We start from the raw sequence: 20,997 nt of genomic DNA, 5'->3' as shown, positions 1-20,997 counted from the left end.
AATGGCCCCCTTTTTTAACTACAGATCTGCTCTTCACTCTCATGGGGCAGCAACTGCAAAATTTATGCTTTATATACAATCCTTGTTCAGTAAGATAATTCCATTTTGGAAACTGAAAATAAACACTCACTGACCGATGGTAGCCTTGTGAATGAAACGGTCAACAAATTTCCCATGTACTTCCTCTTGTAAAAATACAAAAAGATGAAAGGATTTTCCCATAAATATTTTTTTCTTGAGCCCTAGGACTGATAAGGCTAGTTGGCCAGGTTTCGTGGCATAGAAGTGACCCTAATCACGACAGACCCACTGAATGGGACACTAATCCTTTGCAGAGTTTGAGGCAAGTAATTTTGATGATGGGGGAAATCAATAACATCGACCAAATACATGACTGGTACTTTATTTTATCAACCCAGAACAGATAAAAGGAAAGAGCGCCCTCAGTAAGATTTGAACTCAGAACATAAAGAACTACAAGAAATATGACTAAACAATTTGTTCAACATGCTAACGAGTCTGCCAGCTCATCACCTTCTTTGATAAATATAGACACTGATAGATAGCGGTTTCAAAGTTTGGCACAAGGCCAGCAATTTAAAGGGAGCACATAAGTTGATTACATCGACCCCAGTTCATGACTGGTACTTGATTTATCAACCTCAAAAAGATAAAAGGCAAAGTCAATCATTACAGAATTTGAACAACTGATGGATATCAAAAACGGTTTTATAATTTGTTTTTTATAGATATTGATGAATGCCTTGAGAAGCCGGACACCTGCAGTCAGATGTGTCATAACACAGTGGGAAATTATTCCTGCAAATGTAATGAAGGTTATATGAGAGGACTTGACACTCACAGCTGCAAGAAGAAAGATGGTAAAAATTGCTCAAGCTATTTTCATGAAATTCTGGATGATTTGTCCTCTCTTTCACTCTCTATCTCCCTCTCTCTCTCCTTCCATCATTTCTCCTTCACATCCCTCTTTCTTTCTATTCCTCTGTGTGTGTGTGTGGTGAACATTTGTTGCTTCAAGGATTGTGCGTTAAGCAAGGTATTGGCTGAACAACCTCCAAAACTTTTTGTTTTTATTTCTTGTCTTTGGTCAGTAAGTGTTATTTCTGATTTGCTTCTGTCTAGAAATCAAAGAAAATGACCGCTATTCCCTTAAAACTTTGCTTTTGTCAACTGGACATTAATATTTTGAAACACACACACATATATATATATATATATATATATATATGCTACTAACACCTAGAATTTCAGTATTTCTGCCACAGAGCTTACATCTACATCATCAATGACCTTAGTGCTTATGCATACTACGCTGCTAACACCACAACCTTAACATGCCTAAATGCTTGAATGTTGTCAAGTCGGAAGAGAGATCAGATGAAAAATGCCTAAAAAACGATCACCACCACAATAACCCTCTTCTTTTCAGGCGCTGAATTGCTCCCCTCCCCCCCACATCTCCTTCCCAGTTTTCAGAGTTGGCACTGACAATGTTGGTACATTGAAAGGTAGGTCTAGTGAGATTGTAGAGATGCTTGAGAGAAGACGAGTTGATGTATGCTGCATACAAGAGGTAAGATGGAGAGGTGCTTCAGCTAGGGTCCTCACAGGCAAGGCACATAGGTATAAAGTCTTCTGGCAAGGTAACATGGATGGTGTAGGGGGTGTAGGCATTATCCTTGCGGAGAAATGGGTGGATAAGGTCATAGAGGTTGTCAAGGTTTGCGATAGAGTGCTTAAGCTCAGGTTAGTCCTACAGAGTGGCACAGCTACGATTATCTCCGCCTATGCCCCACAAGCGGGACTACCAAATGATCAGAAGGACCAATTTTATGATACTCTTCTACAGGCTACCTCAAAGACTAGTGGCAAGGACCTCATCTTTGTGGGTGGAGACTTTAATGGGCATGTCGGGCGGAAATCGGGTATCTTCACTGGGGTACACGGTGGCCATGGTATTGGCACCAGAAATGATGAGGGAACTAGATTACTGGAATTCTGTGAAGCATGTAACCTTGTAATCTGCAACACTAACTTCAAGAAGCCTGACTGCCACCTTATAACCTATCAGTCAGGAGACTCCGCTAGCCAAATAGACTTCATTCTCACCAGACAGCGGGATGCAGGGTCGCTCTTAAATACAAAGACCCTCCCGGGTGAAGAATGTATCCCTCAGCATAGGCTAATCATCAGTGAATTTAAGCTAGAGGCCAGAAGGACTCCAAGAAACATACGAATCCAGAAAAGAAGGATTTGGAAGCTAAAGAACCCTTCACATGGTCAGAGATTTAGGGACATCCTCATCAAGAAATTTGATAAGAGGTAGGAGGAGCTTCAGACGTCGGACATAGAAGGTAGCTGGGAATTCCTATGGGACAGCTTGCTGAGTGCCACAGACCAAGTCTGTGGATGGTGCAAAGCCCCTTCCAGACCTAGAGTTACATGGTGGTGGAATAATGCAGTAGACAAAGCCATTAGTGCAAAGAGACAGGCTTGGAAAGCCTGGAGGGATGGGGGCAGCAGGGAATTGTACCAGGTAGCCAAAAGGGAGGCTGGGCAGCAGGTATACATAGCCAAAGATGTAGCAGAAAAGAAGAAGTTTGCCAATGTCCTGCAACGTGAGGACCAAAGAGCTGAGGTATTTCGGATTGCCAGACAGTGTGTGAGAGAAAATAGTGATGTTACAGGAGAGAAATGTGTCCGCATGGATGATGGGGCACTTGCTTTTAATGTTGGTGAAAAGAAAGAGGCTTGGAGAAGCCATTATGAAAGACTGCTGAATGAGGAGAATGAATGGGAGGAGGAGAGCCTACCAAATGTTGACCCAGTAGAGGGACCAGCTATCCGAATAGAAAGCTCCCTTGTAGTTAAGGCAATTAAGGATATGGAAACAGGTAAAGCCCCCAGCCCATCAAAAATCCCTGCTGGGATGCTTAAAACAGCTGGCTATGTGGGCTATGGCCTAGTCACCTGCATTGTAAACCAGATAGTTCACAATGGAGTCATACCCAATGACTGGCGTAGCAGCACCATTGTCAACTGCTACAAGGGTAAGGGTGATGCTCTAGATAGAAATAACTACAGGGGTATTAAACTGTTGGATCAGGTGATGAAGGTCACAGAGAGGGTCATAACCCATCTCATTAGGAAGAGAATTTGCTTAGATGAGATACAGTTCGGTTTTGTGCCGGGTAGAAGCACCACTGATGCTATATTCCTGGTCCGACAACCTAGCTAAAGATAAACCCCTCTACATAGCTTTTGTGGACTTGGAGAAAGCCTTTGACAGGGTTCGCCGATCCCTTATCTGGTGGTCAATGCGGAAACTGGAAATTGACGAATGGCTAATAAGGGCTGTACAGGCTCTATACAGAGAGGCTGTCAGCAAGGTTAGGATTGGCAACAAATATAATGAAGAATGCTGGGTAGAAGTAGGTGTACACCAAGGCTCAGCCCTCAGTCCCCTTTTATTCATCATAGTCCTCCAGGCACTGTAGGAAAGGTGTAGGTAGAAACTCCATAAGATGCACCCAATGTAAGCTATGGATGCATAAGAGGTGCAGCAACATCAAAGGGAAATTAACTGATAAGATAGCTTTCATGTGCGGCAGATGCACAGGGACAATAGACACCACAGACACTCAGAAAACAGATTCCATCACACTCCAGGGGGAGAAACTAGAAGTACTTGATAGTTTCCGCTACCTGGGTGACCAAGTTAGTAGTGGAGGTGGATGCACAGAGAGTATCACCACTAAAATACGAATAGCCTGGGCAAAGTTCAGAAAGCTCCTACCCCTACTGGCGACAAAGGGTCTCTCTCTCAGAGTGAAAGGTAGATTGTATGATGCATGTGTGCGAACTGCCATGCTTCACGGTAATGAAACATGGGCTGTGACTGCAGAGGACATGCGTAGACTTGAAAGAAATGAAGCCTGCATGATCCGCTGGATCCGTGTAATGTCAGCGTGCACGCACGACAGAGTGTAAGCACCCTGAGAGAAATGCTGGACATAAGAAGCATCAGATGTGGTGTGCAAGAGTGACGCTTGCGATGGTATGGTCATGTACTGCGGATGGATGAGGAGAGATGTGTGAAGAAGTGCCACTCCCAAACAGTTGAAGGTATCAGGGGGAGAGGTAGACCCAGGAAGACATGGGATGAGGTAGTCAAGCATGACCTCAGAGCGTTGGGCCTCACTGAGGCAATGGCGAAGGACCAAGATCTCTGGAGATATGCTGTGACTGCAAAGAACCTGGCTGCTTCCTGCACCAGTTCTGCATAGCCCCCTGCCCATTCAAAGTACCCTGGATCCCGGAACGTCTCGCTGTGCTTGAGGAACATGAACATCGAAATAAATATCAATGGAAATAGTAGTTGTGTTACCTGTGCCGGTGGCACATAAAAAGCACCATCCGAACGTGGCCGTTGCCAGCGCCGCCTTGGCTGGCTTCCGTGCCAGTGGCACGTTAAAAGCTCCAACCGATCGTGGCTGATGCCAGACCCCTCTGGTACCTGTGCAGGTGGCACGTAAAAAGCACCCACTACACTCGCGGAGTGGTTGGCGTTAGGAAGGGCATCCAGCTGTAGAAACTCTGCCAGATCAGACTGGAGCCTGGTGCAGACCCTGGCTTCCCAGACCCCGGTCAAACCGTCCAACCCGTGCTAGCCTGGAAAACGGACGTTAAACGATGATGATGATGATGATGATATGTGTATATATATATATATTCTATGTATATATACGCAAGGTGTTTGGGCTAAATTTGACAGTTTACATAAAAGCGAAAGAAAACAATATCCCATTCACAAAATAAAAGTATTTGCAAAGAATGAAAAAGTATCAACCAGATTAAGGTTGGGAGATAACTTTACTCAAAGTAGCCCCACCTCTCCCTCAGCTTCCACCACAACCTCAGAATCACTCCAAAAATCGGCACATGCATTCTCTGGGAAGGTTTTGAACACCTCCTCGACCTTGGCTAGCAGCTCAGCACTTGGAAGGTCTCGCTCAGCTGCACCCCACACATTGTAATCTATGGGGAATAAGGAGGCCAAAAATAAGGGGATGCTGAAGTTTTAGAATCTCTTCAACAATCACTTCTGACACTTTCTGGAGCTGAATTCTGCTGCCACACATATGGCCTTCCAGCAGCAATCCTTTCCAGCCAGCAATAGTCTACAATCCCCATCAGCTTCACATAGCCATCCGAATTGAGCCCAAGGCCCTGTTCAAGAATGCTGGATAAATTCTGGAGTGTGGACACAGTCAGGACACCTACTGTCTCCCCCTCCTGCTGGCCACAGCTTTGTAGTCTCCATTGCAGCTGTCCATGTCATGTCTTACAAGTTTTACAGTGTTAACAAAGCATTTTGAGCAGCTGTCACAGCCGTTCAAGAATTTGGACCTGGGGATCTCCATTTCCAGCAACTTCGAGGGCCACCTCCCAGTGGTGTCGGGCGTCAACGAAGAACCTTTGACTACAACAAGACAACCAAAGTTTTTTTTTTTCCAAGGTCTGGGGTCTCCTGCCCCTAAGCCCTTGCCCATCACCTAATCACCCTTACCTGTCTTGTTGCTTAACAACAACAACAACAGCAGCAGTCACAATGTCAGCATTTTGATAACCAGGGTGAATCATCAGGATACAGGTTAACTCTTTTCCAATATTCAGATTGCTTCCAGTCTTCCATGTCAGCTAACATTTTCTAAACTAGAACTTTAATCTTTATTGCTCTGCCATGCTGTTCACTATTCCCCAATCCATCAAGCTGCTTCTGAAAAAAAAACCTAAAAAGTCATCAAATTTAACCCAAAATATACATATTAGGTGGGTGATAATATTTTCAGTAGAGACATTGCAACTGTATGATTGTTCCCATGCTTCAATACTTTATATGTACATATATTTACTCTATTGCTGATATTTATCAATGGTTGCTCCTGTTATTTGGAGCACCATTTTCAATCATGTATGTCTGTATGTATGTATGTATGTATGTATGTATGTATGTATGTATGTATGTGTGTGTGTGTGTATGTGTGTATGTATGTGTGTGTGTGTGTGTGTGTGTATGTGTGTATGTATGTATGCATGTATGTATGTGCGTATATGTGTGTGTGTGTGTGTATGTATGTATATATGTATGTGTGTTTGTAAATAAAAGGTGATGAATGGAGAATAGCAGTTTAATCCATGATACATATGTTTCAATAGCATGGTATTTTATTCTTAACTAGCAGCATAGCCCGGCATTGCCCGGGTATGTAAGAGCCCCTGGAGCAGACATGATGCTCACTGTGAATTAAAAACAAATTCCTGCCAATTTGTGAAAGATATTGTCGAAAATATGTCATCTTGAATTTGAACGCGATTTCCCAAAATGGCATGATTTTATCGATTTTTTCTGATGGTAAGGTATTACATGGAAAACTAACATCAGAATTAAGTTTCTTAGGATAACATTAAGCTTCACAATGAGTTTGGTGAAAATTGATTGCAAGTTGCGAAAACTACAACAGAAAATGTGTTGCATATAAAAAGCTTAGATTCTCGACCCCATGTCGAATTTATCGATTATTTTCAGAACTGGGGGAACTTTTCAAAATTTTCACTGCGTTAGTTTTGAATTATGACATTGGGCTATGTGTGTGTCAAGTTTCATCAGAATCGGTTGAAAGCCGTGGTCAGGGTGAGGGTACAACCTGACAGACACACAGACACACAGACACACAGACAGACAAACTGCCGTTTATATAGAGAGAGATTCATACATTACATTACACCAAATCACTAGTCATCTCATCCAGCTATTAGAATAATATATAAATAGAATAATATATATATATGTGTATATTTGTTTGTTTACTTAATTAATTCTTGAATTTTTTCAATAGATGAAATTCCATGGCTTGTATTTGGTAATCGCCATTATATTCGAAAGATGACACTGGATGGTTTGACTTACCAATTGATAGCTCAAGGATTACGTGAACTAATTTCCCTTGATTTTGACTACCAGGAGCAAAAACTCTACTTTTTTGATAAATGGACATTAGACATTCAAACAATTTTCCTCAATGGCTCTGATCAGAAAGTGCTCTTTCACCAAATGCAATTTGGTCAATGTACCCTGGCTGTCGATTGGGTTGGTCGGTAAGAAATATTTGTAGCTATTGATAAGCATGAAATGTTTTGGCACCATCTATTTTGACTTATTTGATATCAGACATTTTAATGTCTCTATTGTTCATCTTATCCTCTATTTTCTTGTTCTAACTTTCTCCTTGTTCTCTGTCTCTTTCTCTTTCTCTCTCTCTCTCTCTCTCTCTCTGTCTCTGTCTCTCTGTCTGTCTCTCTGTCTCTCTCTCTCCGTTTATGTGTGTGAGCATAATTCTCTTTATATGGATGAGACGGTTAGTGTATATACCCACCATGTTCACTTAGTAATTACAATGTCTCCCTCTCTTTCTCTCTCTCTCTCTCTATCTATCTAGCTAGCTAGCTAGTTACCTGCTAATCTATCTATCTGTCTGTTTCTCTGTCTGTATGCATGTATGCATGTATGCATGAGTGAGTGTATATTCCCTTTATCTTGACACATGCACATTGGCTGTAAACAAAAGTTATTCTTAATACAGTGTTAAGTTTAAGAATAAAGACATTCCAGCAATGACTGTCCCATCTATTTTCTTTTGTAACCATTGTTGAGGCAAGTGAGAATCAGAATCAAAATCAAAATCAAAATCGATCAACATCAATGGAAATTGTAGCGGTGGCATGTAAGAGAACCATCCGAACATGGCTGTTGCCAGCGCTGCCCTGACTGACCTCCATGTCGATGGCACGTAAAAAGCACCATCCGATTGTGGCCATTGCCAGCCCCACCTGGCCTCCATGTCAGTGTTATATAAAAAGCACCATCCGATCGTGGCCGTTTGCCAGCCTCGTCTGGCACGTAAAAAGCACCCACTACACTCTTGGAGTGGATGGCGTTAGGAAGGGCATCCAGCCATAGAAACATTGCCAGATCAGACTGGGCCTGGTGCAGCCTTCTGGCTTCCCATACCCCAGTTGAACCGTCCAACCCATGCTAGTATGGAAAGCGCACACTAAACGATGATGATGATGATGATGATGTGCGCCCAAGATAACATTGGCATGGTTGTATGATTAAGAAGCTTGCTGCCCAACCATGATGTCTTGAGTTCAATCTCAGTGCATGGCACCTAAGGCAAGTATCTACTATTATAGCCCTGGGCTAACAAAAGTCTTGTGAGTGAATTTGGTAGGCAGAAAATGAAAGAAAACCATTGTACAGTAATTTTCCTTGGTTTTCGAACAACTCTGATCATGAATAAATCATGCTTTATGTAGATAGATAGATAGATATATCATCATCATCATCATCATCATCATTTAACGTCCGTTTTCCATGCTAGCATAGGTTGGATGGTTCGACTGGGGTCTGGTAAGCCATGGAGGCTGCACTGGGCTCTAGTCTGATTTGGCAGTGTTTCTACAGCTGGATGCCCTTCCTAACACCAACCACTCCGTGAATGTAGTGGGTGTTTTTTATGTGCCACCGGCACAGGAGCCAGAGCAGGCTGGCAAACGGCCATGATCGGTTGGTGCTTTTATGTGTCACCGACACAGACACCATTCAGGCAACGCTAGTAACTGTCATGCTCAAACGGTGCTTTTTACCTGTCACCAGCAAGGGTGTCTTAACTAGTTTCCATTTGAATTTTTTTTTTTTTTGATGTTGACGAACTTGACTCAACAGGTCTCCTCAAGAACAGTGGGTCACTCTACGATCCAAGGTTAGCACAGCAGGCTGTCCTGCGGGCATGATTTCACTTCATTTGTCGGGTCTTCGGATCCTCAAGAACAGCGAGTCACTCTACGATCCAAGGTTAGCACAGCAGGCCGTCCTGTGAGCCCTGAACTCACTTCATTTGTTGGGTCTTCGAAGTCACAGCATATCTCCAGAGGTCTCGGTCTTTTGTCATAGCCTCTGTGAGGCTCAAAGTACGAAGGTCATGCTTGACCACTGCATCCCATGTCTTCCTGGGTCTACCTCTACCCTGGATTCCTTCAACAGTTTGGGAGATATATATAAAGCACAATTTATTCTTGATCAGAGGCGTTTGTAAACCGAGGTACTACTGTATGAAATGAATGTGAGAAAGACAGGAGATAAACTATGATTTATTCGTGATCAGAGATGTTCAAGAACTGAGGTTCTACTGTATATATGGATGTGTGTGTGTGTGTGAGCATATGTTTATGTGTGTGTGTGTGAGCATATGTTTATGTGTGCTCTTGTATAGATTTTATGTAATGGTTGCAAATAAGAATCATCATCATCATACAAGCAAGGTTGTTTGTTTCAAGCCTTCAGTGAAAAGCCTGTCTGGAAATGGAGAAAATATAACCTTCCTTGGGAACGGGTGAGGTTAGTGACGGGAGGGGCATCTGGCAGTAGGAGATCTTCCCCAATAAATTACATCCAACCCATGCAAGCATGGAAAAGGGGACGCTACATGATGATAATCAGGATGATCATGATAATCAAGATGGTAACAAGTGATTTTATAAAGATTTGGTTGCTATTTCTAGCTTTTAAATACATTTTCAAATACAGGTTGTCCTGTAGAAAGCTCCAGTAGTCTTCCACATCATGTGATGTTACATCCCCCTCTGTTTCATCAAAAGCTTTGAATAATTGGTCTCTAAGTCTCTGTCCATTTGCAGGATCTTTAAGCTTCCAGACCCTTCTCTTCCATGCTGGTTGTCTTCTGGATGTCCATTTAGCCCTGATCCCGAAGTTGCTAACTACTAGTCTATATTGTGCGGTACATTCTTCTCTTGGGAAGGTTTTGGCATTTATAAGTAGCCATCTTTCCCTTTTCCTATATTCTCTTTAAGTGAACATTTTTCTGGTTGAAATACACCGTAAAATGGCGACACAGCAGTCAAAAAATCGTAAAATATTGGGATTTTCATAGAAAAAAAGCACCTTTTTGATGTAAATAATTTTTCTTCTATGGAAGGAAAAACAAGCCGTCTTCTATCATACTGTCAATTTTGGTCAACTTGCTCCGCAGGGTCTCGGAGGAGATAGTGTTAGTTGAAGACTACTAAAACCTGCCATACGCAGATAACTTCAGCTTCATATATATAGAGATTATTTAGCATTTTAATGGACTAATAGATACATTCCATTATTTAGAGAAAAAGTATTAGATATATAAAAAAATTATAGTGTACTTCCTTCTAAAAGAAATTTAAATATGTTTGCTAAAAATTAAAAGATATCAGGTATTTTTATAAAATCGGGTGTGTATTTCTAAGCAATAATTGTAAATAAGGATAACGAGTAATTCCCTTCATTCATGTGGGTAAATTGTTTCTAAGGATATTATTATGATGAAAATTATGATTTCTTTTACTAGAGAAGTTATATTTATAAAATTTGTGGACACACACACACACACATTCATCATCATCATCATCATCGTTTAACGTCGGCTTTCCATGCTGGCATGTGTTGGATGGTTTGACTGAGGACTGGCAAGCCAGGAGGCTGCACCAGGATCCAATCTGATTTAGTAAGTTTTCAACAGCTGGATGCCTTTCCTAATGCCAACCACTCTGAGAGTGTAGTGGGTGTACTCTTGGAGTGGTAAATCATAAATCTGAAAGAGGAGCACACTCTACATTATAGAGCAGAAGAGTATATAGATAAAAATAGTTATGGCTGGTCTACAGGATTACTCTGGGTTTCACATCCATAAAGCGCTGAGCTTTACAGCATTTCTTCAGACCCTAAAATCCATTGGCCTTAAGCCAACAGGTTTTGGGATCTGAAGAAATGCTGTGAAGTTAAGCTCTTTATGGACATGAAACCCAGGGTAACCCCCAGGGACTAGCCATATTTATCTATCTATCTATCTATCTATCTATCTATCTATCTATCTATCTATCTATCTATCTATCTATTTATTTATTTATCAATCTATCTATCAATCTATCTATCTAATAACCTATCTATCTCTCTTTTATCTATCTATCTATCTCTTTCTCTCTCTTTCTCTCTTTATGTTTGTCTTTTCTCTCACTTTCTCTTTACCACACACACACACACACACACACACAAAATGTGTTTTTTTTTCAATTTCCATTGATGAAATCCCACTCACAAGGCTTTGGTCATCCCAGTGCTTTAATAGAAGACACTTGCTTGAGGTGCCATACGGAGGGATTGAACCCAAGACGATACAGTTGGGAAGTAAGTTCTTAACCACTCAGTCATACCAGCTCCTTTTATTTTTGGTCTGTTTGCTACTCAATTCCCGACTCTTTTCCTTCCACTGCACATGAAATTCTTCTTACTTCATTTCCTATTCTCTTACTAATTGCATCTATTTTAATCCTTTTCTTTTTTCTCTTTCAGTAAATTATATACGTTTTGGTTGTATATTCGAGCTTTATTCGTCTCAGAGCTGAATGGAACCAGTCTAAGAACACTAGATACCCATTTGTTTTATCACGTTTCTTTCTTAGTCGCCTATCCACCTACAGGGTATGTGTCCCCTTCATGTTTTTAAGCACATTTATTCATGCTAGAAAACTGAATGCTTGAGACGTGTGTTAAACCCTACAAATTTGTTATGAATCCGTAAGGTTCTGATCAGATCTGTTGACATTGATCTGGTTTTTGCTTTTTAGAAAATTATATCTACTTTCACACAATGAACACTAAAAATCAATAAGTCAGTAAAACTTTGTGTATCATCTAAGACATTCCAAGTATGACCATTCCATCATCTCCCCCCACCGCATTCCCAATTTAGCCTTTCTTTTTCAGAAAGTGGGATGGGATTTGAGGAGGATTTTGATTGTAATTTTTAGCAGGACAGACAACCCTGTACAAGTCCATTCATTATAAAACGGCTGATGAACCCTTTTAATACCAACCCGGCTGAAACCACCTCTGGATCTTGCTTTCCTAACTTCTGAATTAAAATCTTGCACCAAATTTAAGTCAGAATTCATGTTCCTAACACTAGCTTAATGATAACGAAGTTATTTTACCAAATTCTTTGTTATATTTAAAATGAATTGAAAGAATCACAGAGCATCTCTTATACAAGAATTTGGTAAGAAAGGGGTCAAATATTGTCAGTTGTTGGGTGCCAGCATGACCATGTGATTGAGAATTTTGCTTTGCAGTCAAGGGATTCTGGATGCAATCCTTTTCTGTGGAACCCGGAGCAAATAACTTCTACTATAGACTTTGTGTGAGCCAAACCTTGTCAATGACACTGGATCGGCAGAAACTATGGGAAAGCTGGAAATAATGAATTATGAGACTCGTTAGCACCTCAGGCGAAATGCTTAGCAGCATAACAGAATTTCTTCTCACTCTACGTTCTGAGTTCAGATCCCATTGAGGTCAGCTTGGCCTTTCATCCTTTCTGGATTAATAAAATGAAGTACCAGTCATATACTGGAGTCAGTGTGACTGCTCCTCATATCTAAGTTTGAACCCTCCAATCAACTGGCATCCATTTTGGGTTAATAAAATAAAGTAGTGGTCAAGAGCTGGAGCCAATGTGACTGACTCCTCATTTCTAAGCCTGAATCCGCCAATGGACTGGCATCCCATTCAGGGGAAATGTTGTGCTCTTGGTCACTTATATGCTATGGAAATTGGGTAACCAGTCTTATCAGTCGTAGGTTTCAAGAAAATCTTGTTTGAAAAAAATGCATGAGCTGATCAAAGAGATGATATATATATATATATATTTCAGGTAACTTTTAGTGGTACAGTTCTATATTTAAGAGATGAGGAATTATGTACATTATTTACATTATTTACATTTGATGGATATTTGTCCTCATCTTGTTTGTTGTTAACACAACATTTCGGCTGATGTACCTTCCAGCTGGATGAGGACAAATATCCATCAAATGTAAATAATGTAACTTTTAGTGGCTGTCCACTCTTTAGCAAGTCCAGTTCTCTGCTTTGAGAACTTAATACCTCAGTATGCAAGAATTGTAGGGTGTTTTCCTCCCTTCTCATCCCCTCTTCAAGAATTCTGGAAACCCTAGAAAAGCAGTTGACATCACCCTAAAAATTCTGTCATTAATTTTGATACCATTAATAATAATCGGCTTCACCAGAAAGTAAATTATTTATATCTCTTCTGCAAGTGTGGTGAAGCTGGGGAGGAATATGAAGTCAGTCCTGGCTGCGAATAAATTCAGAAACTGGAGAGTTGGTGCTAAATGTTCAACTGACATCTTCATGCACAATGAGTTATAATAGAAGTCTATTGACAGGAAGGGACAGAAACTAGTTCACAGGTTGCAGATCATCCAGTTCTTAGTACCAAGCCCAGGGTACCTAACTCACAACAGCCTTGTTCACTTAGCCAGAAAATTTACTGATTAGTTTGTGGTTAGCTCAAAGTACTGAGCTTCAATTTTCCATCATCATCATCATCATCATTATTATATTCCTTATTAGGGTGATGAATTAGCAAAATTGTTAGATAATTAGGAAGAATGTCTTGGGATATATGTTCTAGCTTGCTACACTCAGAGTTCCAGAGCCACCAAGTTCAACTTTACCTTTCGGTCCCTCTTAGATAGTTAAAAATCAAGTACTGGCATCAATATAGTCTAATAACAGGTGGAGAGCTGGCAGGAAAAGTACCAGTTGCATACTGGGGGTCAATCTAATTGACTGCCCCACCTCCCCCAAAATTTCAGGCCTTGTGCCTAGAGTAGAAAAGACTATAATCAACCTGCACCCTGCCCTTCAAAACGGCTGGTCTTGGACCAACGTTTGAAACTGCTATGCTCATCATTTTCCTTACCATTTTTTTATCAATTTCATTTTCGTTATTCTCTTCCTCATCACTTTGATAAATACAATTAATCATTCTTTTTAAAGGTACTTGTACTTTATCGATATTCCCTCGAAAGCATGGATAGGAAGGATTGGCATGGATGGCTCAAACTATGAACGTTTGATCATAGATGGTCTCGGCTTACCAACTGGTTTAACTATTGATTTCGAGAGTCAACGGATGTGGTGGGCAGATGCCCACTTTGATGCGATCGAGTAAGTATTCTTTGTTTGGAGTTTGCATTTCTGTAAAATATTTATTTATTCCGTTACCATGAACAAATTTAGCAAACAGGAACTGTATGGAAGCCCATTGCATGTGTGTGTGTGTGTGTGTGTGTGTGTGTAAGGGCCTTAGAGTTAATTTAGCAAAAACCAAAGTCTTAGTAAGTAGTAAAGCAGACAAATCACAAATCCCCTCGGGTAGATGGCCCTGTTCAATATGTAGAAGAGGTGTGAGTAGAAATCCCATAAGATGTACTCAGTGTAAGCTATGGACACATAAGAGGTGCAACAATATCAGAGGAAGGTTAACAGGGAACCTATTTTTTTTGTGTGTGTGTGTTTGGAAGGTGCACAAGTGCAGTAAACACTAGAAATGTACAGAAAATCCTGTCCATTAGATGCCTGAGGGGATACCTAGAATTAATTGATAGCTTCTGTTACCTAGGTAACCAAGTCAGTAGCAAAGTTGGATGCTCTGAGAAGATAGCTGCTAGACTAAGAATAGGCTGGGCAAAGTTCAGACAGTTTCTACTTTTGTTGGTAACTAAAAGCCTCCCCCCCCCAGGGTGAAAGGAAGACTGTATGATGTCTGTGTATGAACAGCTATACTATACTGCAATGGAACATGTGCTGTGACCACTGAGGACATGTGTAGGCTTGGGAAAATGAGGCTAAATGTGACAGACAGATGTGTGTGTGTACATTGAGGTTACTTAATGTAGTGGTCAGATGTGGAGCATCACCATCGGTCAAATGCAGGATGATACAGCATAATAACAACATTGAAGAGGAAAAGAATAATATTCACAAATTTATTTGCTGGCAGTGTTTTGTAACACAGACATAGGAGTGATCGCCAATAGTAACGGTGCATTGGTAGCTCACTGGTGGTTGTTAGTGTGGAAGCTGTGCGTTTTGTTGATGGAGAGGAAGAAAGGATTACGTTGTCCCTTTCCATTTGGCTGATGCTGTTGCTCCTGGTTAAGGGCTGACACGACTAGCAATGTGAGCTCTCTATTGGTCAGCTGAAGCAAAGATGGTGAGAGAAAGATAATCTCAGTTATATAGGGTATGACCTGGAGGTAGGTGAGACCTAAAACAAAGATCCTAAGGGGTCAGATGTTTCACATTAATCTCTCAGCATGGAGATAAAGCACAAAGGAGTCAGACAGTCGTCTGATGAGCAATGAGTGTGTAGTTTCGGTTTCAAATCTCAGTTAGGCAGGACTAAGTGAGCTCTGACACTAGTGTGCTTTGCTGGATGGGCAATGGTCAGTATGCATGTATGATAGTGTCTTGAGAGAAAAATTGGGCATAAGAGGCATCAGGTGTGGTGTGCAAGAGAGACGACTGCATTGGTATGGTCGTGGGATGTGTGTGGATGTGGACAGCTGTGTGAAGAAGTTCGAGGGGGAAGCTGTGGAAGAGAGAGACCCAGGAAGACATGGGATGCGTTGGTGAAGCATGATCTTCTTCAAGTGTTGGGCCCCACATAGGTGATGACAAGTGACTGCAACCTATTGGTGATATTCTCTGCTTGAGAAAACTTATTAAACCAAGTGAAGTTCTAGTTATGACCAATGCTAGTGTCATGTCATTAGCACCCATGCCAGTGGTATGTGAAAGAACTCGTGCCAGTGGCATGTAGAAAGTGACCATTACACTCTTGGAATGGCTGTCGTTAGGAATGGCATCCAGCTGTAGAAACCATGTCAAATCAGACTGGAATTTGGTGGAGCTCTCTGGCTTACCAATTCCAGTCAAACCATCAAATCCATGCCAGCATAGAAGGTAGATGTTAAACGATGATGATGAAGATTATATATATGTGTATGTATATATATATATATATCACACATCATCTTCACATACACACTCAAGTTTGCACACACACTTTATCCAGATCCCTTCCGTTGAAAGATTCCTTTCAGTTAATTTGACATGTGAAACCCTTAATCCAAACACATTTCTTTTTTCTCTCTCAATACTACCCCCTTCTCAACTGACGGGGTTTTGTCTTGCAAGGTTCTTGGTGACCCTCTTGGTGCTGGTGCCACGTAAAATGCACCCAGTACACTCTGTCAAGTGGCTGGAGTTAGAAAGGACATTCAGCTTTAAAAACCACGTGTAAACTCCCAGCCTCTCGAGCTCCTGTGAAACTATCCAATCCATGCCAGCATGGAAAACAAATGTTAAATGATGTCTGAGTTCAAATTCTACCAAAGGTCGACTTTGCTCTTCATCCTTTTGGAGTCGATAAATTAAGTACCAGTTATGTGCTGGGGTCGATGTAATTGACTCTACCTTTCCCTCAAATTTCAGGCCTTGCACCTATTGTAGAAAGGATTATTATTATTATTATTTTTATTGTTATTGGGTCAATGAGGTGTGTTCACAAAATCTTTAACACAGCAGACAAAATGCCTTGTGGCATTTCTTCTGGCTCCTTACATTCTGAGTTCAAATTCTAATGAGGTTGGTTTCATCTTTCATTTGCAGTGTCGGTAATAATAAGTAGCAGGTGGTGGGGTGCCAACGTAATTCGTTAACTGTCTTCTCTAAAATTGATGGCCTTCTACCATGACTGATTGTCATTATACAACAGAACAAATTCCCACATGGAGCAGCCATTTGTTATTAATCCTTTTGCTTTTGTAGATATGCCAATTTGGATGGTACTCACAGACAAACGGTAATGAAAGAGAATGTACCATTCATTCACTCACTTGCAGTGTTTGAAGACTGGATCTACTGGACAGACTCGAGCCGCCTGAGCATAGAAAAGGCACACAAATTCACTGGACGGAACCATACTATTCTACGGAATATGACTCACCAACCAAGTATCCTTATTGTGTTTCACTCATTACGACAAAAGCAATGTTAGTGTCTTACGGTATTTCTATGTTGCATATTAATATGTTTTACCTTTCTTTTATCAGACTTGTTTCAGTCGTTAGACTGTGGCCACGCTGGGGCATCACCTTGAAGAATTTTTAGTTGATTGAATTGATTCTGGAACCTATTATTTTGAAGCCTGATACTTATACTGTCGGTATCTTTTACGGGGACATAAACACACCATCACTGGTTGTCAACTAGTGGTGGGGGATGAACACAGTCAAAGAAACACATAGATATACATACATACCACAGGCTTCATTTGGTTTCCACAGGCCAAATCCACTCACGAGGTTTGGGTCATACTGAGGCTATAGTAGAAGACACTTATACAAGGTGCCACACAGTGGAGCTGAACCTGGAACCATGTGGCTTGGAAGTAAACTTCTTACCACAGCCACACCTACACCTATATGCTTAAAATATATCATTCATAGCTTTTTATACTTTGAACTCCAGCATTCATATTTTTTGCAATGTAAGTAACGTACACTTCTCACTGGTATCAACAAAGCTTCTTAAAGGGAAGGGGAAAATTTTGAAAAATTATCTTGGTCCAATGGTAAAACGTCTGTCGTGTTTACAAAAAGAATTTAAATCTCACAGATACCCTTGACCTTTTTCTATCCATGGGAACGTTTAATCCATTATTTAAATGTTATTGTTTATTGCATTATCTACAGCAAGTTCTACCATCAAAAATGAAATACTTGTAACATTTATGGTATATATATACACACACATATATGCTAGTATATATTTATACACACATACACACACATGCATGCACACACACACACTTCGTTTCTTCTTGTTTTCATTCAAATCCACTCTCAAAACTTTAACCAACCCAAGTCTATTGTAGAAGATACTTGCCCAAGTTACCGAATGTCCCATGCAGAGGGATTGAACTGAAGAACCATACTTGTTTCTTATACATTTATAACATGTTATTTATATCATTCCTGTGAATTTACAGTATAAAGTCAACTTTATTAGTTTCTAGGGAAAACATGACTGTCCCCAATGAAAACATACGAACCCACCATTTCCAATGACTTTCAAGAACCAGCTGTTCTGTTTGTTGTACACCACCCCCAACAGATTGCAGGGAGTATCTTTGGCAATATCTACTCAATACCAGGGACTTTTCCCCACTCCCTCATAGAATAATAATGCTTATGTAAGCCTATTGTGGAATAATTCCTAAAATTAAATTTCAAATGTCTCTTTATGCTGTAATGTAAATGCAGGCAGGGCCAAACCTTCACAGTGGTACTCAGCCAGGCCACACCCGAAAACCGAAACAAGGAAGAGCTAAAAATAAGTAATAGAAAATAAGGATTTCATCAATTACATAATTTTGTAGTCACCATTATCATCATCATCATCACCATTTAGCATCTGTTGTCCATGCTGGCATGGGTTGGACGGTTTGACCAGGACCCTAGTCTGATTTGGCATGATTTCTATGGCTGAATGCCCTTCCTAACACCAACCACTCCAAGAGTGTAAGGGGTGCTTTTATGTGCCACTGGCACAGGTGCCAGTTTGCATGATACCAGTATCTGCCATGAATGTGATTTCACTTGCCTTTGATAGGTTTTCTTCTCAAGCACAGCATATTGCCAAAAGTCTTGATCATTTGTCTTGCCTCCATGAGGTCTTGGTCATTTGTCTTGCCCCCATGAGGTCTTGATCATTTGTCACTTCCCTCATGAGGTCTTGATCATTTGTCACTGCCTCCATGAGGTCTTGGTCATTTGCCTTGCCTCAATGAATTCTTGGTCATTTGTCATACCTCCATGAAGTCTTGATAATTTGTCTTGCCTCCATGAGGTCTTGGTCATTTGGCTTGCCTCCATGAAGTCTTGGTCATTTGTCTTGCCCCCTTGAGGTCTTGGTCATTTGCCTTGCCTCAATGAATTCTTGGTCATTTGTCATACCTCCATGAAGTCTTGATCATTTGTCTTTCCTCCATGAGGTCCTGATCATTTGTCTTGCCTCCAAGAGATCTTGATCCTTTGTCTTGCTTCCATGAGGTCTTGGTCATTTGTCTTGCCTCCATGAGGTCTTGGTCTTTTGTCTTGCCTCCATGAATTCTTGCTCATTTTGTCTTACCTCTATAAGTTCTTGGTCATTTGTCTTGCCTCCATGAGGTCTTGGTCATTTGTCTTGCCTCCATGAGGTCTTGATAATTTGTCACAGCCCGTATGAGGTCTTGGCCATTTGTCTTGTCTCCGTGAGTATGTATACAAAATCAACTGAATTAGACCAACAAATTAAAAACCTTGAGCTATTCTCAGTTTACCACCAAATGACAAATTTATCTTTTGTTCTTCCTGGTTAGGTAAAATAAATTCCTCCTCAGATAAGGAAAAATTGTGCAGTGTGGGGGCCCAGCATGTCAAAGAATAGACCCAAAATTTTCCTCTGCATGTATTGTAAAAGTAAACTGAAAGAGATCAAGTTAGGGTTTGCACTCCAGCTTCATAAAGACCCTCACCAACAATCACTACCCAAACAGAGTCATAGGTTGGACGGTTGTCACCTGAGTGGTGCAAAGGTGTCAACCACCAGGAAGAAGGAATCACCAACAAACAGCAGATGCAGTGATGCACTGTTACATCATGTGCCCCCATACCACGACCACGACCACCACTACCACCACTACCACCGCCACCGCCACCACCACCACCACCACTACTACTACTACTACTACTACTACTACTACTACTACTACACAATTCAAATTTATTGTTTTGTGTCTCATCTTTATATTTCTTGTTTGTTTATTGCAGATAAAAATCCTTGCGGATCCAATAATGGTGGATGCAGCCACCTTTGCCTCCATTCACCACCAGATGACTATGTCTGTGCGTGTCCAGACCATTTTCTCTTGGATGCAGATAACAAGACATGCATTGCCAATTGCAGCACTTCTCAGTTCCGTTGTGGAAAGGGCGATGATCGATGTATTCCATTCTTTTATAGATGTGACAAAGATGTTGACTGCCATGATGGCTCCGATGAATTAAACTGTCGTAAGAATATTAAAATAATAATCATAAACAATATTAAAATAATAATCATCATCATCCTCAACATCACCATCATCAATATCATCATCATCATCATCATCATCATCATTTAATATCCATTGTCCATGGGTTGGATGGTTTGACCAGGGCTGGTAAGCTGAGGGGCCACACCAGACTCCAGTCTGATTTGGCGTGGTTTCTATGGCTGGGTGTCCTTACTCATGCAAACCCCTCTGAGAGCATAATAGGTGCTTATGTGCCACCAGCATAGGTGCCAGTTGTGTGACACCAATATCTGCCACAGCTACGATTTCGCTTGGCTTGATGGGTCTTCTGCTCAAGAGCAGCGTATTGCCAGGGGTTTCTCTCATTTGTCATTGTCCCTGTGAGGATCAACACTTGAAAGGTGATTTTTACGTGCCACTGGTATCAGCCACATTACCTCCATAAGGCCCAATGCACAAAAGGTGCTTCTTATGTGTCACTGGCACGGGTGCCAGTTACAGGACACCAGAATCAGCCATGACCATGATTCCACTCAGCTTGACATGTCTTCTCCTGCATGACATATCACCAAAGATCTTGGTCACCAGTCATTGCCTCCGTGAGGCCCAATGTTTGAAGATCATGCTTCACCCCATCTTGCAGTGTCTTCCTGGTTCTATCTCTTTCACAGGTTCTCTCCACAGTTAGAGATCAGCACTTCTTTACGCATCTGTCCTCATACATATCACATGACCATACCAGCGCAGTTGTCTCTCTTGCACATCACATCTGATGCCTCTTCTGCCCAACTTTTCTCTCAAGATTCTTATACCCTGTCGTACATGCACACTGACATCAGTGAAGTGCGCTGGCTTAATTTCTTTCAAGACTACACAT

The 20,997-nt window shown here is 41.1% G+C and overlaps 2 protein-coding genes across 2 annotated transcripts in view; both read left to right on the top strand.

Moving 5' to 3' along the window:
• LOC118764392 (low-density lipoprotein receptor-related protein 2-like) overlaps positions 1-20,997 on the top strand; it is a 280,304-nt gene that overhangs the window by 192,817 nt on the left and 66,490 nt on the right. The gene's annotated exons all lie outside the window — the stretch shown is intronic.
• The window catches only part of LOC115214851 (low-density lipoprotein receptor-related protein 2-like), a 106,439-nt gene that overhangs the window by 50,448 nt on the left and 34,994 nt on the right, over positions 1-20,997 (top strand). Inside the window, exons 20-25 of the mRNA XM_036505469.1 lie at positions 750-881; positions 6,921-7,179; positions 11,483-11,611; positions 13,994-14,164; positions 16,832-17,055; positions 19,876-20,118. Of these exons, the coding sequence (XP_036361362.1) occupies positions 750-881; positions 6,921-7,179; positions 11,483-11,611; positions 13,994-14,164; positions 16,832-17,055; positions 19,876-20,118 (1,158 nt within the window). The remainder of the gene's footprint in view (positions 1-749; positions 882-6,920; positions 7,180-11,482; positions 11,612-13,993; positions 14,165-16,831; positions 17,056-19,875; positions 20,119-20,997) is intronic.

The sequence above is a fragment of the Octopus sinensis genome, linkage group LG8 (assembly GCF_006345805.1).
Source record: "Octopus sinensis linkage group LG8, ASM634580v1, whole genome shotgun sequence".
NCBI classification, from domain to species: Eukaryota; Metazoa; Mollusca; class Cephalopoda; order Octopoda; family Octopodidae; genus Octopus; species Octopus sinensis.
This window is presented reverse-complemented; position numbering and strand designations above follow the sequence as displayed.